General features: G+C 33.8%; 3 protein-coding genes and 2 non-coding genes across 7 annotated transcripts; 3 read left to right on the top strand and 2 right to left on the bottom strand.

Moving 5' to 3' along the window:
- The first annotated feature begins 2884 nt into the window (after positions 1 to 2884).
- LOC104904884 (protein DA1-related 2) lies at positions 2885 to 9340 on the top strand. Of its 3 annotated transcripts, none has more exons than XM_010693302.4 (12): positions 2885 to 3272; positions 3419 to 3597; positions 5866 to 5953; positions 6104 to 6245; positions 6617 to 6737; positions 6905 to 6988; positions 7154 to 7273; positions 7395 to 7607; positions 7697 to 7759; positions 7853 to 7968; positions 8113 to 8171; positions 8572 to 9340. In XM_010693302.4, exons 1-12 carry the CDS (start codon positions 3224 to 3226, stop codon positions 8892 to 8894), a joined length of 1557 nt encoding a protein of 518 aa, XP_010691604.2. In that variant the 5' UTR covers positions 2885 to 3223; the 3' UTR covers positions 8895 to 9340. The 3 variants fall into 3 exon arrangements, with proteins under 3 accessions (XP_010691604.2, XP_010691612.2, XP_048495534.1); XM_010693310.4 differs by having other exon boundaries at positions 2888 to 3241; XM_048639577.2 differs by lacking the exons at positions 2885 to 3272; positions 3419 to 3597 and adding exons at positions 4239 to 4623; positions 4933 to 5218.
- A 686-nt stretch (positions 9341 to 10026) lies between these two features.
- LOC104904898 (uncharacterized) lies at positions 10027 to 15845 on the bottom strand. The gene is made up of 7 exons (XM_010693321.4): positions 15343 to 15845; positions 13960 to 14136; positions 13687 to 13836; positions 12688 to 12789; positions 12536 to 12606; positions 12366 to 12433; positions 10027 to 10482 (listed from the first exon to the last, which is right to left on the bottom strand). The coding sequence occupies exons 1-7, from the start codon at positions 15535 to 15537 to the stop codon at positions 10241 to 10243; spliced, it is 1005 nt and encodes a 334-aa protein (XP_010691623.2). The 5' UTR covers positions 15538 to 15845; the 3' UTR covers positions 10027 to 10240.
- A 3312-nt stretch (positions 15846 to 19157) lies between these two features.
- LOC104901971 (BEL1-like homeodomain protein 9) lies at positions 19158 to 25126 on the bottom strand. The gene is made up of 4 exons (XM_010689608.4): positions 24603 to 25126; positions 21014 to 21360; positions 20579 to 20639; positions 19158 to 19930 (listed from the first exon to the last, which is right to left on the bottom strand). The coding sequence occupies exons 1-4, from the start codon at positions 25050 to 25052 to the stop codon at positions 19463 to 19465; spliced, it is 1326 nt and encodes a 441-aa protein (XP_010687910.2). The 5' UTR covers positions 25053 to 25126; the 3' UTR covers positions 19158 to 19462.
- TRNAK-CUU (transfer RNA lysine (anticodon CUU)) lies at positions 21469 to 21541 on the top strand. Its single transcript has one exon. It is a non-coding gene; the product is annotated as a tRNA-Lys (tRNA).
- Positions 22201 to 22273, top strand: TRNAK-CUU (transfer RNA lysine (anticodon CUU)). Its single transcript has one exon. It is a non-coding gene; the product is annotated as a tRNA-Lys (tRNA).
- Positions 25127 to 27359: the final 2233 nt, after the last annotated feature.

The raw sequence follows: 27359 nt of genomic DNA, 5'->3' as shown, positions 1-27359 counted from the left end.
CATGTTACTTTTATTATACTGGAACGAATTTTCTATTTTTAAGATAACGTGGATTTATGGAAAATTTAGTAAGTTCAAACAATAGTTTAGCAAAACTCAAGTGAAGATAAAGCATTTAAAATTTATCAATTTATATTGACAATTGAGATTAGAAAAATATAAACTAGCTAGTTTCTTTTTTTTTTGCAATATTTATTTCTATATGAAAAAAATAAGAATATAATGAATAAACCTATATATATTATATTGAGATATAAACATTTATATGGAGTACTAACTATAAGATGAAATCGCATTATTATATGTATGTTAAAAACTTAAATGTCATTATTTGCTGAACACGTTTGGGATTACACATGCATATAGGATTAAGGTACCAATTGTTTTTGAGGAAACAATAATTTATTTTCATTGTTCTTATGTTGTTTAATTATGCTCAATGTGTAAATTAAATTCAACAATTTAACCTCGTCCGAGGTTGGTAATACTAGTATTTTGAGGGGAATAATGCTAACCAAAATTGGTTGGTGTGAGTGTTAAATGATCTCATTCTTTAAACAAGTGGTCAGGAGTTCCATCCCTGATTCTTGCAAATAGAGCAATCAAAGTTGGAAGGGGTCTATACCCATTAAATTGACTTCAGTACCTCGAGAAAAATTTCCCCAACTATTGATGAAGAATACTCCCTAGCTTAGCTAACACACAAAAAATGCTAGAATTTTTTTCAATCTAAACATACTCTACAAAAGAAGAAAAAAGTCCTTTTCATCATTGTACTTGGACAACATAAACCAACTCAAGAGAAACTTTTTAGTTCTATGATGATGCGCACCTAAGCAACTGGACATATCTTGACTCGATTATAACTTCTCAAGGAATATCAAGAATTTTGAAAGGCATCAAAGTTCTAACTAGTGAAGTCTTCAAAGAACTTTTTTTACATATATAACAAAGTCCTTCATTCCTTAAATATTAAAGTTTAAAATATTACAATTCGAGAGAATTTTTAAAGACTTTATCAAGCGTATTTGGTGTCCATCTATAGGCAAAGTGATACAATTTGTAAAGGAATAGGTACCAGTTAGGTATATTTTGATATTACTAGATGGTACAAATTATGCGAGGCAGAGTTTTTAAAGACTTCATTAATTAAATTTTAATCACATGCAGTTTGAATAACAAAATTATGTCAAAAATTGGATCATTTTCTTTTATGAATATGTTCTTGAAATTGCATCTTATGTAACGTTTTAGAGCTAAATAATATAGCATTACGATAACACTCCTTAGCTTAATCCTTATATTATCTTAATTATACCGTTTAATTTAATGTTCTTTTTCATTATCAATATGTCCTTTTAGTATAATACACTTTTTTTTGTAGTACATTCTTTTATTATGAATGTGGTGTGTACTTTTATAATGATATCTTATCCTTTATGCATATGTAATAGTCAATTTATTTACTTAAATTGTCTATACTTCTAGGAATATGAGAGTTGAGACTATGTTGTATCAATAAATTGGAATCAAATCAGAACAGACTAGAATAATGTCGATTATACTAAGTAAGACCTAATTTTTGTTCGCATGCATATTATTAATATATAATTAATTTTGTACTAATAATGACTATGAAAAACGCATGTAGAGACGAATTTAACAAGATATCACATGAATATACATTTCCTTATAGTTTAGCGTTCAAATGTGACCAAAATTAAAACAAACCATTAGCCTTGATAAAAAAGATTTAGATTGAGCTGATGATATATAACTTAATATTATTCATACCAGATTACCCTATTTCAATTAAAGAAAATACTTCTTCGATGTTATATCACTTAAAACATTTCTCCATGCACATTTGTTGATGTGTAACTCAAGATCTCTACCTTCCTATATGTAAATATTATAATTATCCTAATTAGACCTGATGAACTCCAGGTCTCCAGCCCGGTCCAGTCAAATTTTTGGGCATTTTTTTTTTGCTTTTGGGTGGGCTTTGGACAAGTCAAAAATGACTTTTTAGTCTATTTTTTTTGGTCTGGCCCTATTTTGGCCCGAAAAACCCGCTCATGTTGGCCTGAAGTAGTGGGATTTGGGCACAAAATTTTGACCCAACCCGACCAATGGACAATTATTTTAGACCCAGCATGGCCCGGCCCGAACCCGAACCCTGTCCAGGATAACCTCCAATCCTGATATGAAGATACTATTAGTAGGTAATAATGTAAAAATCAAAACATTTAAAGTATTTTGAATCGGAGGAAGTAAAACTAAGGCTATGTTCAATTCACCTTATTTTTGCTTATTTTAGATCTAATCAGATCAGATCATAAAAAATAAGTTCAGATCAGATCAGTTCAGATTATGATTATATTTAAAAATCATTATATCTTTCATTACATATTTGTAAAAATTATAATAATTGAATATTAATAAAGTACTCAGACGAATTAAACAAGACCCCACATGACTATATTTTTTCTTATATATTGAGAAAAATCTAAAAGATAAGATCTTGTAATCAGATCCGTTCAGATCAAATCAGATCAGATCAGAAAAAATAAGTTCAGATCAGATCAGATAAGTTCAGATCAGAAAATTTCAGGTGAACTAAACAGAGCCTAATGCACATCAATGACATCATGGTCGCAATTGCTACATCAACAAATCAACAATTGCCTCGAATATAGTCAATTATATGCATATTTATCACAAGTACTAATTAACCCGGGAAAATTCGTTGAAGTTCAAATCAAATAGAAGATATTCATATTCCTCCATTACTATTTACTACTACTTCTACTCTTCTACTCTGCTTCTCTGATTTTCTCTCTCCTCTTAGAAAAAATTGAACAAGAAAATTCCTTTTCCAGTTCCACAGAAAAGGAATTAAATTTCCCAACTCTCAGCCGTCCGAATTATATAGCTTTTTATGTATCATCGATGATCAGATTCTTTGTCTCTTTTTATTTTTACAACTATTATTTCTGGTGATCACTCTTAACTTTCTCTTCTTCTTCATTCTTTTCCCAAGCTAAGAATCTTCTTTTTCTGGGCTTTTAATGATGCCCACTTTCATCTTTCTCATTTTGTACCCTTTTCTTTCTTTCTCTCCACCCTTTTCTTTCTTTCTCTCTTCCCAATTCTGTGTCCTTTTCATTCCTTTTTCGTTTCGACTTCTCGAAACTCCGGCGACCTTTTCTATACCATTTTCATGGCTGATTCTTTTCAGGTCAACCACCTTTCTCAGCCTTGCATTTATGGTAACTACATACGTACATACATACATACACACATACATACATATATATATATATACACCTTATTCATTTTTTCACATCAATAATCTTATGAAGTAATCATTTTTATTTATGTTTGCTTATAAGTTTCTGTGTTTTGTTGTTATAAGGAGGGATTTCTGCATCTTCAAATACAGAGAAGAAGTCAAGGTTTATGAAATGGCTTGGTAAGATTTTTAAGGGAAGTGGTGGTGGTGGTGGGTCTAGTAGAAGTTCATCAGCTGGTGGTCGACATCCACACTTTCTTGAGGATGAAAACATGGTTTGGCGGGCGCCTTCGAGATCATCGGTAATGTATACATATATGTACACAAATCTATGTCGATATTTGCAAAGCCCAGATGCATGCTAGTACATAGAGAGCATGGTACACACATGTACATGGATAACAAGCTAAATGTACATGGATTACAAGTCGAATGAACATATGTACATCTCTGTTGGTACATGTTTATTGGTGCTGGTCTTTGTGTTCATAATCTAGTATTTCATGTTCATCGTGTGTATGGTTCTCAGGACGTGTGTATGTACTAATTTGGGCACTATTTGGGATTTGAGTTATGAATTATGATACTCATTGGTAAAAAAATAAAATCAAATGAAGCTGATTATTGTCTGCATTAGATTTTGTGTCATTTTGTTAAGTAAGATTATTGGTATTGCACTTTGTTTTTCTGTATCTTGTCTGATGAAACATGAATATTTTCTCCATAAGAATTGTGGTAATAGATTCTCCATTACAAGAGGTGGACCTAAAAGATATTTTTTTTTTAAGGAAATATGGTAAATTCTGAAAAGTTTCCTTTTTACCCATGAATTTTTCAAGGAATTTTTTTGTTGTTGACACTTTACACACAGTGAGATGCTAAAGGGTGGCCAAGAAAAAATGATGCAGGGATTCCTTTTCTTCTCCTTTTATGTCTTTTAGGTTTAATTTGGGTGGTGGGAATGGGGGTTTGCTTGGAGTTCAGGCATTCGAGATTCGCCCTGAGCCTGCAATTAGCATTAGATATATCAGATCATGCGTCCATAATCCACATTTTGAGCAAAATGATAACTTTACTTTATTGATACTCTTAGCTTGTTGTACTCCTACTTTTGTGTTGATGTATTGAGAACCGAGTTCTCATAGAAAAGATTGTTTAGAGTGTGGATAAATATTCCCAAATTTTTAATATGGTGTTGTAAAGATCTTTTTCTCCTCTCCTAACATGGTTAATAGATTCTGTACATTTATCAGCATTATTATTTGTTAGTTTATTGTAGAAAGAGAGGAGTTGAGGTTTCTTGCTCGAGAAAATCTTTACTCTTAGAGGTCGTTTGGTTCAAGATGTGGAATGGAAAGGGAATAGATACAAATAGCGGAGGGGAATTGTAACAAAAATGGTTACCTTTGTTGAGTGTTTGGTTCAAGTTAAGGAATGGAAATGAAAGGTAACCATTAACTTCAAGTAATGGATTTTGTTACTTGAGGGAGAGGGAAGGTAACAAATTGGGAGAATCCATTACCATCAAGTAATGGTAAGAGATTGATGAGGGGTTGAACCAAACAAGAAGAAAGGGAATCGGTAATTGATTCCGTTTCTTGAAATTCAAAAATAGTGAACCAAACGATCCCTTAAAGTGCAAATTTCAATAAAACATGCAGTATTAACACATAAGCTCCATTCTTGCACCAAAAGGACCGAGTTTAACAAGCATACTTCCGTCTTCAACTATAAAGATCATCAAGTATGGATGGCAAAGAATAACACAGGAACTCGAAATGAGAATTTCACATAGGCCATAGCACATGTTTGGATCTTTTAATTGTAGGCAAACTCTTCGCCTTGGTTTCTCAACAACTGAACACTTAGACCTTCATTAGGCTTTCTTAAACTGTTGGAAAAAACATGTTGCTGAGGCCTGAGGTGAATACATTAGTGACTCCTTTTTTGAATTTGAATTGATAGTGTAATGTAGTGAATTAGGAGATACAGAGATGAAGAGTACATCATTGTTTCATTGTTGAGAGCAGAGGAATTGAATTCACCTGATACACATCAAAGTTCTTTTCGCTTTAAAACTAAGACACTGAGAAGTTATATTTTCATGAAGCTCAATAATGTGATAGACTATGGGAAGATATACTTCTAAGAAGCTAATTTATGGGGTGATGTGGTGTGTGATTGCTTGATAATAGGAAAGTTCGCAAATTGAGAGTGCTGCTTGTCTTGTCCTGCTGTTTCGCCTGTTTGAAAACTGTGGTGCCATGACCTTTCTGTTAGTAGAAGATTCTGATGCTGATGTATAACTTGTGAATGCAGAACTTTCTTTTTTGGTACTTATTTGCTGTTTGAACAGGTGCATTTTACTCATGATGTTGCTATATATGTTTGTTTGTTAGAAAAAAGAAGTGTCCCAAGAAAAAATAGGCATAGAACATAATTTGTTGAAACCATTTTTAATGTACAGTCTCTTATATTAGACTCAATATGTCCTGGTGAATTGATTACTTAGCACAATTTAGTTCAGACTGTTTAATTTGTGAGGCTAATTTAATCTACAATGGCATCAGGATGATCATCCTAGAGCAGACAAAGACCACGAGGAGTTAGACCGTGCACTTGCTCTCTCTTTGTCAGATGACTTGAAGAGACCAGGTGGTAGGTATTGTTGAATGGGATTTGAGCCTACTGATTATGCCCTTCATCCTATAATCTCTGTCCTTCTGATCCTCATTACCCAAGTTGACACCCTTCTATCCTTTTCACTATAATCCTGTCACTGAATGAGCTATATATCTACATTTTCAGGCTATAAACGACGCACAGACAATGATGAAGATATTGCAAGGGGACAAGATAGCCTGCATAGACCTTCCTATCCCCCCTATATGCCCTCTTATCCAGATTATCCTCCTTATGATCCAGTTCCACTCCAACCAAGAGGATACAGGTACATGATACCTTCTTCTTCCCCTCCCAATTTTGAGCTGCAAAAGTCCTTGCATTAGCTGCTAGATTGATGTTTGACTGTGAAGTCTTTCCTCAAGACATTATGCCACGTTCGTTCCTACAATGACTGTCTAAAGGAGGATGAGTGGAACTATCATAGTATACCTTGATTTTCCTATTTTCTCAGTCTTTTAGGAGACTTTTGATTTCTGATGCAGATGTTATTCAGTTCTCCTTTAGAAGTACAGAAGCTTAAGACTAACTTTTTGTCAGATTTTGTTAGTCTTTGTGCTAATTTCAACTTGATAGACATCTTCAACCTTGTATAATACTTCGTAGATGTTAACTACTTGTTGATGTTCTTGACTGCAGATTATGCAGTGGATGCAATCAGGAAATTGGGTATGGCAACTATCTTGGATGCATGGGGACCTATTTTCATCCAGAATGCTTTCGCTGTCGATCTTGTAGTCATCCCATCACTGAACATGAGGTAGTCCAGAGATGTAACCTTCTCAGTTTTTTCTATAACAAATGCATGATATCAAAATGTTGTTTCCTTCCTTAAATCTGGTAATAAGTAAAGTGACACTGCTGTAGAAAATATTATCAAAGCTTTCCTCATTTCGAGACAAATCTTACTTTTTTCTGTTGATCAAGTTTTCTTTGTCAGGGAGGGATCCATACCACAAAACCTGTTTCAAGGAGTTAACCCATCCAAAGTGTGAAGTTTGTCATCATTTTGTAAGAAATACTTTTGTCTTCTGATCTGTGGCTCTTTCTAGTTCTTTGTATTGTTGATTTATTAAGCCTAGTGTCTATAGAGATACACTGATGTTGGTATCACAAGCTTTTCCCATCACTATGTGCTTTTATATCCAAATGACTATATGGATTTGACAAATGCAGATCCCAACAAATGTAGCTGGCTTAATAGAGTATAGATGCCACCCATTTTGGTCACAGAAATATTGTCCCTCACACGAACATGATCAAACTGCTCGTTGCTGCAGTTGTGAACGTCTAGAGGTAATCACATAAAACAGCAATGAATTTGTTCCATTTACATAATTCTATTAACAGATTGATACAATACTGCTTGGCAATTGCAATATCTGATATGCTTTTTCGATCTTTTTCTATTTTCAAGTCTTGGAATACAAGGTACATCGCCTTAGGGGATGGAAGGAGTATATGCTTAGAGTGCATGGAATCTGCCATCATGGACACGGGAGATTGTCAACCTCTCTATCATGCCATTAGGGATTATTATGAAGGGATGAACATGAGAATTGATCAACAGATTCCTATGCTTTTGGTTGAAAGACAAGCCCTCAATGAAGCTATTGTAGGGGAGAAAAATGTATCACTACTTGTATATTCACTACCTTGGTTTTGTTTAGAATTTGTATTTGTTGGACTGATCTCTCAACGTAGCGATTTCATATTTAGGGATTTCATCACATGCCAGAGACAAGAGGTTTATGTCTTTCTGAAGAGCAGACTGTGACCAGTGTAAGCCCACATAATCTGCATTTATGTTTTGGATTTGAAATTATTGTCCATTGTTGTCAACAATATAACCTTTGGGTTTGCGAAATCATTCAGATACTCAGAAGGCCAAGAATCGGTGGACATAGATTGGTGGGAATGAGAACACAACCCCAGAAGCTAACGCGAAGATGTGAAGTTACAGCCATCCTTGTTCTCTATGGTTTACCAAGGTAAGCCTCGGTCACAGATGTTTTTCGTAGAAACGAATCTGCCACAGAATGGGGCTGGCTACAATTCTCTGAAAGAAAGTTGAACTCTTAGTGTCCTCTTTAATATGTCAATCTGTGATGATCTTTGTATTTGTTTCCATGCAGGTTGCTGACAGGTGCTATTCTTGCTCATGAGTTGATGCATGGATGGTTACGCCTTAAAGGTAATGTACTAATGTCTTAAGTAATAGTACTCTGTCTACACTTGAAGTTAGTAATGCTTTCATAATGAGAAATGTATGCGGTATTTGTCACAAACACTATTATCTTTCCTATTTTTCACATAAACAGCTAACGACAAACAACTAATTTCGCCAAACAATTTTGTTCATTGCTGAAGCTAACAGTTAACACAGACAACTAATTCAAGCATCTAATACTATTATTTTGGTCAAGCTGTCAAGTGAACTAGCCAACAGTCAAGAGCTAATTGCCAAACAAGGCCATAGGCGAATTTGAAATTTCTCTACAGAACTAATATGAAGGAAGCCATATCTAATTTTTTTTACTACAGAACACATATAAAGAAAGACATATCTTTTACTGATTATAAGAATTGTGCAGGCTATCGAAATCTTAGTCCTGAGGTTGAAGAAGGTATCTGCCAGGTGCTTTCATACATGTGGCTCGAGTCAGAAGTGATGCCTGGTTTCCGAAACATGCCATCCACATCAACAGCTTCAACATCATCTTCGAATTCATCTTCAAAGAAAGGCAGGACATCTGAGGTTGAGAAGAAGTTGGGTGAGTTCTTCCTGCACCAGATTGCCAATGATGCTTCTCCAGCTTACGGGGGAGGTTTCAGATCAGCCAATGCAGCTGTGAATAAATATGGTTTACGCCGTACTTTAGATCATATACGCTTCACCGGAAGTTTTCCAATATGAAACAGCATCAAGCTCCACATTTTAGTCCTTTTACAATCACACTTACACACACATGAATGATAGTCATTCTATTCTCTGATGGAAAAGAGAACAGGTTATAGAGAGAATCAATTGGTGTGGCACCTACACCAAATGTATTTACCATATTACGCTCTTCACATGTTCGTTGGACAACAATTCTCCGAACAACCAGATAATTCTTCTCTAGTCTCAACTCTAAATTATTCAACATCAGCAAACATAGAGATCTTAGACTTAGTTTTTATGGGGTCTTTTTACATGTCTGCATTATTACATTTCAACAGTTACATAATAATTTGTTAGCTGTGCACCTTCAGGAATATTACCAAATACTTGTTCAGGATCCGAACGTTTTTATTTACTATTATTGTTATCAATTGGATTATATTGATATTCATTATACAATAAAGAAATTTTGAACTAAATCCTTATATGCTTGATTTTTCTGCGAGTAAGTTGATTATTCATTCTTCAGTTCCTGGTGCAACGCCTACATGATGCACACACTTGTACGTAGAGCATAGTGCACACATGTATATAGCTAACAAGCTTGATGTACATAGCTAACAAGTCAAATGAAAACATGTACATAGCTAACAAGCCAAATAAACATATGTACATCTCTATTAGTACATGTTCATTTCATAATATATGTTCATCGTGCGTTTGATACTTGTACCACAGACATTTGTATGTACTAATTTAGGTTCTTAGTGTGCTACTGTGCTCCATCTTTGTTTTTATTTGTTGCCGGTTCTTCCAGATTCAGATATATTAAGATTTGGCTCACCCAAAATTACAAATCTGGTCCCCTGAACAGTTATGTTAACTAACAAAGCTTCGTGAAAAAGCACATGAAAATTGAAATGGCAGAGTACACAACTAGTTGATGGTACAACATAATTGATGTTTACGCATTGCCGGGGCTCAATAATAGTTACGCCATTAGTCGATGGTACGACGTGGTTACTGTTTCTTCATCGACGCCTGATGAGGTCACAAAGTACTGACTACTGATATCGGTGTAATACACTAAATGGAGATTAAACATTACACTCCAAAATATTTACTGAAACAAAGGCACAAAACAAAGAAAAAATTGACAGTGAGATGAGCACATTTCCCACACGTTCTGACATTAATAGAACATATGTTAATGTTGTGTACAAGTAAAGTTTCTAAAGGTGACAGAAGCAAAATTTGCCACCATACTGACGGTCTAGACTAAGGAAAAAGAGAATTAAAATCGCATCAATGGAGCAGGGTATTGAGAAACTTCTATGTCAATATCAATACATCCTTCCGGATTCTTTATATCCAGGAGGCTACTGATCTACAGGATAACTTGACAATAACTTCTTCATTGTCTCATACGTCAAGAAAACAATGCTTACACTAGGCACAACCTTGTAGTATTCTGGGAGAATCCCCCTGTACAGTCCTTTCAATCCTTCTGACCTCATGATACGTCCAAATGTACCGAAAAGACCCGTATCGTATACACGTGCACGGCCCCCCGCTCCTTCCAATTGCATCCTTCGCCTCACCAAATCAATTGGAAATATTGCTGCAGTTTACAGCAGAGTAACATCAGAGAAGTACAAATCTCATTCTTTTAGCTTTTCAACATAAAACATGTTACAACAGCATCATATAACCTAGGGAACAAAAAAAAGATGACATGAAATACAAAGTAATAGCAATCACCATTACTTGATAATTTAAACAAAAGCTATTGTCAGCATTGCTAATTGTCCAACCACGAAAAAACTTGACGTTTTCCCAGCCAGTCATAAAATGAAGGTTCAAAAGATATCAAGAAATTAAGCAAAACAAAGATGTAACTGATTAAGGATGTGTTCTCTTCACCTGAATAACCCTAAACTGAACTTATTGGACTTGCATTGAACTTATTAGACCTGATTTGACTTGATTCAACTTATTGGACCTGATTGAAGCTTATTGACCTGAATGAAACTTATTAGACCTTATTGGACCTGATTGAAATTTATTAGACCTTATTGAACCTGATTGAAACTTATTAGATCTTATTGGACCTAATTGGAACTTATTTGACCTTATTAGACAAAAAAAATTATGAGTTATAACATAAATATTATCTCTAACGTAAATATTACCCCTCAAAATTTATTATAAAATAATAATTATTAAAATTTACCCTTAAATAAATAACTATTATTAATTATCTCTTATGATAAACAATTTAACAAAAAAAATATATATACTATTTATATACTTGACTATACACAACTTTCACCACTAATATATCTAATAGTCTTGTTAATAGTAATATAAATAATAAAATAATAGATAATAATACAAGTATAATACTATACATCGTGGTACTTTAATTAATAATAAAATAATTAGCTAATAGTAATATGAATAATAAAATAATAGACAATAATACAAGTATAATACGATATAATCCATGTGGTACTTTAATTAAAATTCTTATAATAACATAATCAGCTAATAGTGACATGAATAATAAAATGATGGACAATAATACAAATATTTGTTGATCATTGACTATTTGGACCTTATTGTAACTTATTGGACCTGATTAGACTTCATTGGAACTTATTACACCTGATTGAAACTTATTGGACATTATTAAACATAATTAAAACTTATTGCACCTGATGGAAACTTATTGGACCTTATTAGACTTGATTGGAGCGTATTACCCTGATTGAAACTTATCTAAACTAAACTGAACTTATTGGACCTGAAACTTAATTTATTAAGGTGAAGAGAACGCACCCTAAATTGTAAGACTACTTGGTCCTTTTTGTACCATCCACCACAGAGTAAGCCTAAGTGAGAAGCATACCTCACAGAGGAAGCCTCTCACATTTGGCACACGAGAACAAGGTTCAATTCATCTGAGATCGGTGCCTCCCTAGAAAAGGGAGATGAGATTAATTCAAGCATGCATTTTGAATCAAAGAGTCAATAAATTGCAAGTATTAGGATAACTTTTTATTTAATTCCTTACAAACGCAAAAATTAAACAACTTCCTGGTTCCTGGCTCTAGAGTCAGTCTTGTTAGACATTTAGTGCAGAGCCAGCACCTCAACCTGTTTCTCTGCATCAAAAGCATAATAGCTAGAAGTATTAACTTTGCTGCAATATACAGGAGTATCTAAACAACAAAGCAAATCATCTAACTACTTTCATCCGAAACCCCTCCTTCAGGTCTGGCATTCTCTACAATATATTGTGAATGTCAAACATTGCCAGCCAATTCCATTTACATTAGTTCATAACAGGTAATTTACGCAGGGTCACACCTATTTGTGTCATGGCACAATTCAAAAAACACATAAGATGAAAAACATTGCTCAGAACAGAAAGTAAAAACCTGCAAAAACATATTTTAGGCAATATTATAAGCTGCTTAAAGGAAGTTTAGGTTCACTTACCAGTGGATGATGCAACGCCAGAGATACTTCCACAAGCAAGACTTACAAGCACAGTAGAATCTTGCGGTCTAAGGTAACAAAAAATGGGAGAAAACTCAGTTTAACAAGATAAAGTTGAAGAGCAAAGCACATTTCACATGAGATTGTAGAAAAATTAATGTAATAAGCACCTCTTTAACTGCCAGTGAGACCTCAACGTCTCGTAAACTGAAAAGCTGATTGCTATATTTGGCCCCACACTCTACAAATGAAAGTAAGTTAGTCAACAGCTCATAAGAATATCCTACAATGGCACAGACGTTAAAAAGATGAGAATGAATACCAAAAGCGTCGGCCCGAGCCCTTTATACAGACCAAGTGGACCTTCTTCTTTGCAAATGGTATGTAGTGCATGACCTATACCTTTGTAATATGTCACATTTGTCTGCAAAAATGTCAAACAAAGCTATAACCATGAGATAAAGTTTGAGGTAAAAAATTTGAAGCAATTTCATGCAAACTAAAAGAAATAGTCTAGGTCGAATAAATATGAACTCTGAAACCACTAGGTCAAGCCAGTTGACTATACTGCTAACATAGTTTCCACTTCTAAGGAAACTGGTATATGCAAATCAATCCAAGTAACAACCACGAAGAGAAAAGAAGCAGAACCACTTTGAAACATAAATGCAACCAACACATGTAACTTGTAAGACAAAGACTTCATCAGAATTAAATAAGCACGTAGCCTTTCAGTTGGAAATAGCTTTCACATCTCATATGACATCTGTACCAACAGACTTCTGCCTGGGCGGATACGATGACATTACATATAAATGACTTGTCTGGCCTAGATCACATGGGAAAACGAACACAAATACAAGTGATAAGCTAGAGAAATATATAGTACACCTATTCTCTTTTTAAAAATTTAATCTTTTGGATAAATCAGGTTCTCAGCTTTACCTTTTTTGCCGCTTTATCCAAACCATGAACATTTTCCATTATATGTTCGTACTTTTTACCACGTATATCGCTAGTTCAACAAATTAAAGCAAACTTCCAGTGAATCCATCCACAGAAACACAGCAACTAAGAGCTTGTAAATCAGTAAACTCTACTATCCACATCAACTAATACATACAGCATAAAAAACTAAAAAAGCAGCCACATGGTCAAGATAAGAAATAAGATAAAAGGAGCAGAATGAAAGTTGTCAAAGTTGCAACAGAGTTCAAAGTAATGTGGATGACCGAGACAATAGCATCACAACAATATATGCAAATGCACCCACACACTGACACACATTGAAAGATTTGAGAGTTCAGCTGAAGGAACTTACTTGGCAAGCAAGGCGCGTCCTCACCAAATCTAGAGGATAAGTAGCAGCAGCAGCTGTTACTCCAGCTAAAAAGCCGCCTGCTAGCCGCACAAAGATATGTGCACTTAGATTTTCACTAGTACTTTCTAATCCAGGAAATGATTGCAGAATCTGCACGACATAGTAGGAGAAAATGTCGGATCCCCAGACAGTGAAGCCAGAAAAATAACATAACAAAACAAGTTTATGAGTCAAGAAACGTGAGTAGTAAGCTTATGAAATGTGGCTACCAACATTCTTGTATCGTTCGTATGAGTAGAAGCTAACGGAGGAATAAGGAAGGCGATGAGCTATTGTAACCAAGTTCCCTTTCCAAAATGCTCTTACTCCTTCCTCGTGCATTATTCGTGAAGCCTCCCTCCAAATGCAAGCTTTCCTCAGTGTTGAGGCATCCGAATGCATGCCTTGAATCTAAAAGCACAATAAGGGTACAATGTTAGAATAAATTGATACATGTTTCTCAGCAGCCCATCAAAAAGAACTAAAACTCAGCTGGAATTTACAATCTTAAAATAATAACCTCGAACAAGCAAAGAGGACCGGTTACGACATCTTGCAGACGCCAAATAAATGCAACAATGTAGAATTGTAGACAAAATAAACCAAACCAAGCAACATGGAGATTATAGTAAAAGCCAATAGTTCAAGCAAACATCACATTGGAAAGAAAAACTTCCAGATAGCCAACACAATCAACCTCCAAACCATATGCAGCAACTCAAGTTATGATCACCATTCACCAGATTCTAAGGCGGAAATTTTGACTGCATTCCTTCAATTAAATTAAACCATTAAATCTTTATACAAATTACCAAACAAGATCAAATTTCAGAAATCATAAACGCGATCTCCAGGTCTTAATTAATAATAACGAGCAATCCAAGCCTCAATTGCCTTGCTAGACAAGTCTTCAGACATCATTAAAATTGAAAAATCTTCAGACAACTTTCAGGCAAAATTCATTCTATTTCCATCTGCTACAGTACTTCAATAACAGGCATCATAAATAAATAAGAAAACAATATACATTCCCTAGCTCAATGCCCTAAATTGCAGAAACTATTTCACTTAAAGAGACAACACTAAAAGAGGTAGTATACGAACACGGAGAACAGCACAATTTCAGTTGAAACCTCAATACTTCACATCATCATCTCTGTAAATTCATCGAATAAAATTATCAATTCAACAACAAGCCAAACTCAAAGAAATACAAATTGCACAAAAAATCAAAAAAAAAAACACAAAACAATATACATTCCGTAGCTTAATGCTCTAAATTGCAGAAACTATTTCACTTAAAGAGACAACACTAAAAGAAGTAGCATACGGACACGGAAAACAGCACAATTTCAGTTGAAACCTCAATACTTCACATCATCATCTCTGTAAATTCATCGAATAAAATTATCAATTCAACAACAAGCCAAACTCAAAGAAATACAAATTGTAAAAAAAAAAAAAAAAAAAAGAATCACAATTCTTTTCATCAATTTCTACATATTAGACCTTCCTAAACCAAAACAACTAAAACGCACTCAAAAATTCCCAAAAAAAAAAGAAAAAAAAAATAATTCTCTCACCTAAATTAGAGATTTTTTTTGGAACTTCTCTCACCTGAAAAAGGATGGTTAAACGAGCGAGAGGTGCGGTGCAAGTTTTACTAACGGCGCCGGCAATTCCACCGGCGAGAAGTTGAGAAATCGTTCCAATTTGAGCTTTTTGTTGTTGCTTAACCTGTACGTATTTCCGTTTACATCCATCTCTTTGTCCTCCATCTACCACTACTCCTACCCTAGCTTCCGTCTGCATTGCGAAACACTTTCTCTCTCCTCTTTTTCTCTCTCTAAACCAAAAAAACTGGAAAATTTTCGGTAAATTTGAAGAAACGAAACCCTAGAAATTCATCTTCGACAGAATAATTGAAGTTTTTGATAAGATTTCTATTCTTTTACGATTGTAATTAGGGATTGAAGAAATTATAAACCCTAGAAAATTGAGAATCGAAAATCGAGTGGTTGAAGAAGAAGAAGATGAATAAAAATAAATTGAAAATTATTTATATTTGGTTGGTTTTGCAGTGTGCTGCGTAATTTGAACGGAGAAGTAGAAAAAAGAGGTGGTTTCGGAATTTATTGAAGGAGAGAAACGATGTCGTATAAAGATTTTAAACCGACAAAGATGTTTTTTACTGTCACGCTAATGAAAGGTAAAGTTGGGAATATCTTTTATGAAGGGTTATGTTTCGGGTCGAATATTCTTCACCCACTTGAACTTGTTGAATATTGCTTTGCCTTCTTTTATTTTTAACTAAGGGTATTATGGTCATTTTCTTTAGAGGTTAAAAGCTAAAACCATAATTTGTTTATAAGTCGGTGAAGGGTGGAGTAGAAGGTGGGTAAAGGATTTTGTCAATTAAGGCTATGTTTATTTCACCTGAAATTTTCTGATCTGAACTTATCTGATCTGATCTGATCTGAACTTATTTTTTCTGATCTGATCTGATCTGAACATATTTTTTCTGATTACAAGATCTTCTCTTTTAGATTTTTCTCAATATATAAGAAAAAATATAGTCATGTGGGGTCTTGTTTGATTCGTCTGAATGAGTACTTTATTAATATCCAATTATTATAATTTTTACTAATATGTAATGAAAGATATAATGATTTTTAAATATAAGCATAATCTCAACTGATCTGATCTGAACTTATTTTTTCTGATCTGATCTGATTAGATCTGAAATAAGCAAAAATAAGGTGAACTGAACATAGCCTAAGAACGATTTATTTTATAGGTTCAAAAGTTTTAATCAATTTAGTATATTTAAGTTTTTTTTATTGTAAATCTAACTGTATTTATTCTTATCTTTAATTTTATTTGTATTTTAATTAATTAAAAACTCTATTAATATTCAAAAAATAATATGATATGATACTTAATGAGCGCGATAAATCGCGTTCTCAATGTCGCAACCAACCCCGGTTCTAATTGAATCCCTAATTCTAATTGTAGTAGGTTACTTTAATACGTTAGTATAGTCAATATTTCTCTTACATGTTACTTTAATATAAAATTTTAAACATAGTATAAATTGATCTTATTTTAAAGTACTCCCTTTCAAAACAATTTTTAATGATATAAAAATTATAATTTTACGAACTATATATTAAAAGTTATAATTAATTTACTTTATTTAAGTTTTATATTGTGAACCCAATATTTTTAAATAAGTTGGAACTCTATTTATATTAAATAAGAAAATGACATGATACTGAATGAGCACGACAAACAGCATCCAATGAGGATGTCAAATGCTGCAAACTCGTGAATTGGCTTATGTACTCTGCTTTATCGGTTTTTTCACCAAATACCCCGACAAATCACGAAATTCACCATATACTCTTAATGTTTCAGATATTCACCATATACTCCCGAATTTTAAGAAACATTCACTAAATGCCCTTTTTCTAATGGATGTTAACTTGTCGTTAGCTTTATTTACTATTTTATCATTATTAACCTTAATCCTGATCTAACCCTAACTAATCCGAACCTTAATTTAACTCTAATCTTAATCCTAATCTAACCTCTAACACACTTTCGCTTCCCTTCACCCCACCCCCACCCCCGCCCCCTACCATGGGGCCAAAATACTAGTTAGTAAGATATTATATCAACACCAATAATACCCAATAGTACCTTATCTACTTATCAGAGTTAATTATGAAACTTTTATGCTACTAACACTATAACACTCTTTATCTTTATAACACCGTCCCCAAACTTATAAGTTTAATTATATTTTTGTCACTTGGAGTATAACTAAACCGTGTACTCCTGAAGGATGAGTGGATGACATATGGATATCCTTTGTGCAATTTATGAACGCATGTCACGTTTTCCAGCTAACTGAAAGCAACTGATTGAAGTATTTCTTATGTACAGAATTGGTCAAGATCAAAAAGTGCACGTCAGCCACAAATTCTCAACCATTATGAATACTACAAAGTTCATGTTTCACGTTGTACTATTAAGTTCATGTTTTACGCTGCTATACTAGAGAGGGATTTAAATATGTAACCTATCATTTACAATATCTCAATTTTAACCATTAAACCAAAACAAACTTGGTATAAAATATTCATTTGTTGCATTTAAAATGAAACGAGGAAGTAGTATTTATTGGCCCGACAATCCTACTACCCGTCTAACTAATCTATACAAATATATTAAAAGACAAAACCAAATTGGCTTGTAACAAGATTTTAAACCCATGACGTTTTACTATTACATATAGCACAATTACCATCTCAACCAAATTTTAATCATGCTTTAGATATTCACATTATTATATTTGTACCTTTTAAATGTTGAGTTTTCTTTATTATATTCTAATGCGAATGGAAAAAAATGCATATCAAGTTCGAAAAAATACCACTTGAAACAACGCCCAAACCCAAATATTAGTACTAATACTAATACTAGTGTTATGACAAAGTTCCTTTCTTTTCACATAGAATCGTGTCAAATTTATAATTATGAGAGATTAGAACCACATGCCAAAAATTTCTAAATGATGGACAAATAAGCTTTACTATCTTCTAGAGGTGATTAAAAAGAAGGCCGGGGATTTTTGTACATAAACTCATGCTCAAACCCATAAAACCAAGGTGGGCTTTTCATGCCTCAATTGAAGTTTGTAGGTTGCCAAAAAACATAACTTTTTTTTGGGTCAGGCCAAATTGGGACAACAGCTTGGACATCTAACTCTAATCAGCTCTAGACTATGTTCATATTTGATAGAATCTGAATGAAATTCTACACTCCTAACTCACAATTAGGGATGACAACCCAGTCGGGATTCGACCCTAATCCGCTCTGATCCGAATGAAAAAATCCGAGTCGACTCCGACAAAAAAAAAATAATCCGATTCGACTCCGTTTAAAAAGTCCGACTCCGAGTCGGAGGAGGGTCAGAGTCGAACTCATAAAATAATCCAACACTTGAATCCGACTCCGAATTTGAGCCAATCAATCCATTTTTCTTATTTTATGTTAATGTATAATTTATGTATAACCTGACTTCAACTTTCAGCCAATTGTATTACATAGGATTTTCCCATTGAAGAAATTATTGTTAAAAATAATAGTAATATTTAGATTATTTATACTATATAAGATTTCCATATGATTATTAGAATAAATTATAATGATTAGATTATTGTATTATGGAAGACTTTCTATCATAAAAAATGGGAAGAAAAATAAGTCTAATCGGGTTTAGAGTTGTATGTTCGGATTTTAAGTCGGGCCAGATTCGAATTTTCGAAGTCAGATGTAAAAGTCTGACTCGGATTTAAAATCCGACTTCTTGTAGGGTCAAAGTCGAATTATGCATAATCGACCCAAGTTCTACCTGTTGCCACTCCTACTCACAATATACCTCCATATATGCCAGAAGTAGTCTTCCCAAATAGTACAAGAAGCAAATTACAAGGTTTCGTGCGTAAAGGAAGATGAACATGCAATACTATGGGTTATATTTTACAATGCGTAACATGCACATCTTTTACCCCTCGAACTACGGCCTATGCGTTCACCACATTTTTGCGCACTCTGAATCCCAAACCCAAATAATTTCAGGACTTCAGGTAGATACTTCACCAATTTCATACAATAGTCCCCACAATGCACTTTCAAGCACCAAGATTGAATCCTAATAAATCCATGAATCTCATTGTTTGGCAAGCCAAAATGGTACAATTTGGCCATGATTAGCCCAAGATAACCCATTTGTATTTTCGTGATCGTTGCTCAACCTGGAAGAATGGTTAAGATGTGCACCAGTTTGGCTTCCTCCAACACCAAGGACATGGTTGCTTGGAAGACGGTTGCAAAGCATGCCGAAATGTTGTTCTTCCTTCCCTTGCTCGGCTACTGGAAAAGCTTCTATCCTACTCCGCTTATATTGACTGTTATTATTATTATTATCCTGATCTCTATGTTGTGAGTATGAAATCTGGAAATCTTTCTCAGATAGTAGAGGATGTAGTGAAGTTTGATGATTATGATCAGTTGATAGATTGATAAATTTCCGAGTATCTGCTGCCTTAGAACATTGAGATTTTCTCTCAAGCGCGTGCATTTCTTCCACCATTGGCTTCCATAGCCTAACTCTTGCATTGGTGAACCAGTTAGATACCTGTCCAAACGAAAAAAATGACTTTCTTCAAGACAAATCTTAATGCAAGACATAAATAAGAGACCAATTTATGAGCTAGCATGAGTATGCCAAAACTCTTGGACTCTTGGTCCTTTATTCAAATAATCAAGGGGTTCATTGATGTTCAAGGAAAGTATTTTAGCTAAACTCCACCTGGGAGTGGGGCTTGTCAGTACCCACATAAAGGGAAAGGATTGTGATAGGTTATAGGTAACTATTAGAGTAATATTGTAGGTAAAAGGATAGTATGGACTTTTCCTAGTCATAGGTCTATATTGTAAACACTATATATATTAAATGACAGGTTTAATCTAAAGTGGTTAACACAATTATTCTCCACAGTTGTACAGTAACAACCAGTATAAGACTTAGTCACATACTCACATCCATGAGGATCAACTGATACGAAAGAAAGAACCATAACTAGAGATGACAAATCTGTCGGCCTAATCGATTTTGGGTTGGGTACATTCAAGCAAGAATTCAGACCAAATTCTGGCCCATTGTTCGTCAAACAATTTTTCAATGTTACTCATTAGGTTGTTTAAGATGTTGAGTAGAAAAATTATGTTCCAAACCATCAAATTTAGGCACTAGTAGTCTAGTACTACTGAAAGAAGAGCTAACCTGACTTCTTGATAGACCAGTCTTCTGCGCCAACATTTGCTTGTCTGTATCACTAGGATAACTGAAACCAGAATGCCAATAACATCAGTAAATAGGATTCATCATTCATGAATACGATTAATAAGACTAAATTTTCGTCACACTGACTCTTATGAGACTATAATTGGCAAACTTGTATCACTTGTTTAGTTAACTACAATTTTGCCAACTACAGTTTTTCTATGAACATATACTAAGATGGTAATTGCAATTTGCAATGCTAAGTGAAGGGAAACCTATGTTACTCTGACACGACACTTGGATACTTCATGTTAAACTAAAGACTTGTCTTTTTTCTACAAAACAGTCGAGTCAAACACTTGGACACCCCTATCCAAGTAGACACTCAATCCATGTCTGAGTAACATAAGGGCGGAAACAAAAAAGAATCCTTACGGGTGTAGAAAGTGTTCAAATAGCCAATTCCTTAGAACAGCTACTGCTTTATCAGGAAATCCTCTTTGAGATCGCCAAACAGGATGTTGGCAAAAATTAGAAGCTGGAGCCTTGTCCTCAGAGCAGGAACCTGAAGTAGGATCTCTCCTAGTGTCTACATTACTAAAAGCTTTACTCGTAACACGAATATGATCAAGAATAGCATTCTTTAAGCATTGAAAGTGCTTAAACATGGCTTTGACAGCAAAACATAAAAATGGAGCTGCATTTCCAAGGCCGGCTACAGATTCGAATGATGAAACAGCTGATTGCATCTGTTGGCAGTACAGTTTATATCTCTTGTAAACCTGAAACACCAAGTATTGAAAAGATTGAACATCAAGAGAGAACTAATGATAGTAGAGACAGAATTATATTTTACAAAGAAATAATTAGTGGAAATGGGATCATCACAGGCCCGTCTAGCTCAGTTGGTAGAGCGCAAGGCTCTTAACCTTGTGGTCGTGGGTTCGAGCCCCACGGTGGGCGTAATGTTTTGCTACAGGTTTCTTAGCATTTATTTTTTTCAGTTAAGGACTCTTTGAAGACAAAACACATTTATGGTCAAAGGAGAGTACATATATCGAGGGAATTGTTAAATATCACCCCAACTTATTTAAAATCATCCCAACTTTTTTTTAAAAGTACCATTATACTCTTATTATATTTATTTTATTAAGTCCAACTTAACTCCTCTAATTCATCTTCACCATCATCACCGAACACAAAATTTTGATGAGGTAAATTTTTTTTAACGAATTTCATGAGGCCAACGCTGTGGCCTGCACGTTATCCCCATGGACACAACGTCTAGGCAACCGTGGATGCAACACGTTAGTCCCATGGAATTCGTTACAAAAATTTACCATGTCGGAAGACATTGTTGTCGTCGGTGGGTTGGAAGTAGTAATTGTTGGTTAGTAATTTTAGGTGGTGGTGGAGAGAGAGTTGTAAAAGCAGCAAAGGATATAATGGTACATTTACATGATAATAATTGGGGCAATTTTAAGTAATTTCAAGGCGATATCGCGATGGATAGAAGTTCAGTAAGATAATTGAAAAGGTGAACAACCAATGTGCAGTGGTAGGAGTTTACTTGAACTGTCAATCTCGATGTAGCTGACTATGCAAATGGTCTCAGACAACAAGCCCGTCTAGCTCAGTTGGTAGAGCGCAAGGCTCTTAACCTTGTGGTCGTGGGTTCGAGCCCCACGGTGGGCGTGTCTTCCTTTTTCTTTTACAATAAAACCACACTTTTCTCAAACCTCCCTAAATCTTTATACGGAAGACAACTTTTTTTTTTTTTTTTTTTTTTGATGGGAATACGGAAGACAACTTAATTAACCGCAACACCAAATTTGCAACTAGTTTTGCTTGAAAGTATAGTGCTATGAGTTGCCAAAAATAATAATTAGAGTGCTATGAGGATGTGCCTATGATGTCCAGATTTTGGATAGACAAGAGGCATAAGATCTACGTCACTCAGACATGAATTGAGTGTCTACTCGGATACGGGTGTTTAAGTCACTGACTCGGCTATTTTGTAGAAAAAAGTCAAGTTTTTAGTTTAAAATAAAGTATCCAATCAAAATGTTGTGTCAGATATGACACGACACCCCGTTTTTGAGGTAAATGAAGGTGTCGAAGTAACATTGCATAAGATACATGATTTTCAAACTGTAATTTGTAATTTAACCATTAATTGGAATCCCACAATCCAAGAAGTAAGAATCACACCCCTGTTATGAAGGTGGAAGAAAGGCCAACTGGCCAACCTTTCTAATTCAACCCTTATTATATCTTTAAGGCAGACCCCAAAAAGAAAATTTTGTATATTTCGACTTTGAAAGTATAGAACATTAACAGTTCTGTAATTATGATAATCCCATCTAGATCTTCTCACAGGCTAGCAATTTATCTTGAGTGTGGATATACAACAATGATTAATGGCATTACATCATCTTAAAAAGAAGATTTCATTAATGACACCTTCATCAGAAAAGTTTCCAAAATCAAAATTCTAGACTCTAGTTTGCATATAGCATACAGATTAGGAAGATCTCAGTAACCTACCATACTAAAACAAGTAAAACTTTTTTTTGTTCTCTGAACTAAAATCATTTTTAGCATAGTAGTAGTAGTACACTGCATTAGATTAGATCACTTGACACTTGGTATAATCCTTGTAAACAAAGAAGAGCCTAATAATATTTAATGTTTCATCATTCAATCATACAGTGATACAGGAAAAAGGTGCATTAAAAAAAGAAAACTATTCATTCAAAAATCTTAAAATCCTCACACCATGAATAAAATATAGAATAAAAAAGTGCAAGTTAAAAAAGTATGGTAGGAAAAGAGCTAAAGACCAAAATAACAACTTATTTAATTGGTAGTTTATTTCAAAGGGTAAGATCAGATGTGAAGGAAATGATTTGATTAATAAGTTTTGACAAGACTTGACATCTTTTATGTCTTACTGCCAGTGCAGCAAAGATGTGATGTAGGATTAAAATATGGAGTATAAAATACTCCATGTTACCCCAAAAAAAACCCAATTACTGTCCTACCCTGCCCCTTCCACAGTGTCAGCAACTATGATATCATCAACTCATCACTCTCATACTTAGACACTTCACAAGTCACAAATACTTCCCCAACTGAGCAGCAGGTGGTAGCGTAGTGGTATTAACATCACCTTCGATCCCAGAGGTCAAGGAATCGAGTCTCACTCCTTGCAAGAAGAGATCTTCAATTTTTCCCCTTTTCTTGTAAAGGACTTCATCTTAGCTTAAAAAAAACAAATGCTTCCCCAACACCTCCAACTAATGTTAATGTTAAAGCCTTCTTTTTTGGGATTACGCCAAACTGAATTGCGAGAAACTGAACTGAATTGCTCAAAGCTAAATACGAAAGAGTGTTAAAAAACGAAAAAAATCTTAAAGAACAGGGCCTAACCTAATTCAAATTAGGAAAGGATGGTACCAGAATGCAATTCACTACCTAATAATGTACCTAAGTTAGTGCAAAAGTATACAACTAGCGTGCATAAATTCACTATTTTTGGATTGCAATTGACGGTTTAGCGAATTAGGTAACACTCCCGCGAACATATAATCTAAGTAGATCACATGAAATTTAACAACAAATCCCACTTACTAGTCACATTATTAGACTATTCCGAGAACGATTTACGCCTAGAAAACATAAAATCTAAGTAGATCACATGGAATTTAACAACAAATCCCACTTACTGGTCACATTATTAGATTATTCCAAGAACGATTTACGCCTAGAAAACATAAAAATAGTAACACCCTAAACAATTCCCAATTTCTCTCACTCAATCAATCTACACAATGTTACTTAATTTTGACAAAATACTGAAGCTAATTAGGGCAAAAAATAACCAAAACATGCATGGATGTATTAAAACACAGAAATCAAAGCACATAAAAATGAATTAAAATACCCGATGAAATGAACGTAGTACGGAAGAGTACAGTAGTGTAGTGTAGTAAGTAATAGTAGTAGTAGCAAAGTAACAAACCTCATGAAGCATTGATACGAGGTTAGGATGAGTAGATCGAAGAGAAGCATGATTATGATCATCGTCACAAAACAAGGTTCCAGAATCTTCTAGAATCTTAAGACTATGTTTCTGGAAAGAAACACCATTAGTAGCGGAGAATTCATCAAGAAGATCTTGGGCGGGCCGAAGAAACCTAGATCGGGCCAAAATGGAAGCGTAGCCCGTAAATGGGCCCACTGGAGAAGGATGATACGCGCGCGCGTGAGTTGAGGAAGATAAAGAAAGATTAGTGGACGCCATTAATGGGTCCACTAAAGGTGATGATGAAGATGAAGTAGCTTGCTGGAGTTGAAGAGGAGAGAGAAAATTATGGTTAGGGATGATAACGTCGTCGTTTTGATGATGGTAACGGAGTTTGTGTCGTCTGCTTTGTTGAGGGATGTGGAATGGGCCGAAGATTTCGTCCATGGAGGAGAGAGAAAATGAATGGTTGTGTTTTTTGAGTGGTTAATGTTTTATGTCTGTTTTTCTCTTATAAAAAGAGGATTCATGGTTTTGGTTTTGTTTCTAAAGGACATTAACAGTATCATCTTTTTTAATAATTCCGCCTGTGTCCTTTCAAAATTTGTTTGAGAGAGCAATGTATTTTTTATACTGTCTCTTTCAGTGTTTAGTTCGAAAATTGCACTATTCATTTCTCTTATTTGACCACATTATTGATTTATATGTTAAACAATATAGTCTGTGGGGTCTTGTTTGATTCGTTTCGATGTAAGCTTTCATAATATCAATTTTTATAATTTTTACTTACATACAATTAGAGATAAAACGATTTGAAATTGTACATTGGCAAGCGTGAAAGTCAAAACGTTGCAACTAAATAAAAACAGAGGTAGTACTTCTTTGGTTTGAAAATACTTGCACCATCTGTATAACATTTACTATTCATATTCTAGTTCAGTTTAGTTGTTTTATGCCGAATAGAACAGACCCATTGATTGTCTTTAGTGATTTCTATTTTAGGAAAAACATAATTATATGAGATTTGTTAGATTCGTCTCAATGTATATATTATTTTAATATCAACTTTTTATAATTTTACTTATTGATAATTATAAATATTAATGTTTAAAATAATGCATTGGCAAAAGTGAAAACATGGAATGGAGGATGTATTGTTCATGGAGTACATTATTTTATCTTTTTCGTCTTTTGGGTTAAACTAAACTGAGGACATGTTCTCTTCGGCATAAAACAGCTGAACTGAACTGAACTGATATGATCTGAACTGAACTGAACTTAAATGAATAGTGATATATGAGAGTAAAAGTATTGTCAAGAGCTGAACTGAACTGGTCTGAAATGAACTGATCTGAACTGAACTGAATTGAACTGAACTGAACTAAACTGAACTGAAAATAATCTGGGAAAAACAGGCACTGAATTAGATTGAATTGAAGTTAAAATGTGAGAGGAAAGTAGCTAATTCGAATTAATTTGGATTGAAACTCTGCCTAAGAGAAAAAGGCCTTAGTTTGGCTTTTACTTTTCATATCCTCGTCAATAACACTAGTATCAACTAAGATTTACTTTGTTTATCTATGAAAACGGATGATATAGATATCAGATAATGTTGGCGATTTTGGATATTCAGTTTGTGTTCATAGATGAACTTAAAAATCTGTTATATCCAACCTACTTTTCATACTACCTTTGTATTTTTTTAGTTGCAACATTTGTTTTTTCACATTTGACGATATACTTTTTTGAATGTTTATATCTCTTATTGGGTGTAAGTAATTTTGCAATCCTGACATTGAGACGCATCGTAAAAGAATTAACTTGACTATGTCTTAAATTATAACTTGCTTTCTAGACAAATTAATATGAATATCTATCTTGTTAGGATTGCTAATACTACAAAAACGCTATATTACAAAGTATATGCTAGATCCAATAATATCAAGGAACCATTTTATCTTTTTATTAAGAAATGATTGGTTAGATAGTCGATAGTCGATACAAAAAATATTCTTTTGAATTATTTTAAGTGTTGAAAGTGTTATCCAACCTCTAATTTTAATTTCCATAACCTGAAAAGAATTTTAGTAATTTTAAATAGAATATTAATGTCAAAGAACACTGCACAACATAATCCAACCTGTCAATACACGTTGAAAATTGGAAAAAAAATAAGGAGAATTTACACCCTCATAAATTTTGCAATAAAATTTGACATCACAACCTCATATATATCCTCCATAGCATAATAACTAAAACAAATGGGTACTCTATTATTTATAGAGTATAAAATATTCATATTTATTATAATTATTATGTTACGGAGAAAGTACAAGTCTTAGTCTATCAACATAAACCAAGCGATAATCAACATTTTCATAATTGTTGATTCATTCTCTATTACTGCTATTATTTATTGTCTTAAGTATTATTATTATTATTATTATTATTATTATTATTATTATTATTATTATTATTATTATTATTATTATTATTATTATCTCTATTTTATGTGTCAAGAGGGATAAGACACCAAAAAATAGAAAAAAAAGAAGAACTACTTACTTTAATTTTTTTTAAAAAAGTTAAAATAGAAAAGGGAACTGCATATTAATTAAAAAGTAAAAAAAATATAATAAAAAAACCCTCAACAATTCAAAAATTCCTAATTTATTATATATAATTAACAATTAATTTAATTTTCTATATTCCTTAAAAAAAAAATTCTATTATAAACTAGTTATTATCCCCTTA

This window comes from Beta vulgaris, chromosome 2 (genome assembly GCF_026745355.1).
Source record: "Beta vulgaris subsp. vulgaris cultivar EL10 chromosome 2, EL10.2, whole genome shotgun sequence".
Taxonomy (NCBI): Eukaryota; Viridiplantae; Streptophyta; class Magnoliopsida; order Caryophyllales; family Amaranthaceae; genus Beta; species Beta vulgaris.
Note: the sequence above shows the minus strand (reverse complement) of the source record. Positions and strands in the feature narration are given on the sequence as shown.

Bases quoted from the DNA above. Each gene is read 5' to 3' on its own strand.
- LOC104904884 (XM_010693302.4), top strand. From the start codon at position 3,224: ATGGCTGATTCTTTTCAGGTCAACCACCTTTCTCAGCCTTGCATTTAT. The intron at 6,738-6,904 runs GTAGTCCAGAGA...CTGTTGATCAAG, and splicing joins ATCCCATCACTGAACATGAG to TTTTCTTTGTCAGGGAGGGA. The intron at 8,172-8,571 runs GTAATGTACTAA...AGAATTGTGCAG, and splicing joins TGGATGGTTACGCCTTAAAG to GCTATCGAAATCTTAGTCCT.
- LOC104901971 (XM_010689608.4), bottom strand. From the start codon at position 25,052: ATGGACGAAATCTTCGGCCCATTCCACATCCCTCAACAAAGCAGACGA. The intron at 21,361-24,602 runs GTTTGTTACTTT...TTGGTGTTTCAG, and splicing joins TCGTATCAATGCTTCATGAG to GTTTACAAGAGATATAAACT. The intron at 20,640-21,013 runs GTAAGGATTCTT...TTCTGGTTTCAG, and splicing joins TTTGAACACTTTCTACACCC to TTATCCTAGTGATACAGACA.
- LOC104904898 (XM_010693321.4), bottom strand. From the start codon at position 15,537: ATGCAGACGGAAGCTAGGGTAGGAGTAGTGGTAGATGGAGGACAAAGA. The intron at 14,137-15,342 runs GTGAGAGAAGTT...TTGTGCTTTTAG, and splicing joins GTTTAACCATCCTTTTTCAG to ATTCAAGGCATGCATTCGGA. The intron at 13,837-13,959 runs GTTGGTAGCCAC...TATGTCGTGCAG, and splicing joins CATACGAACGATACAAGAAT to ATTCTGCAATCATTTCCTGG.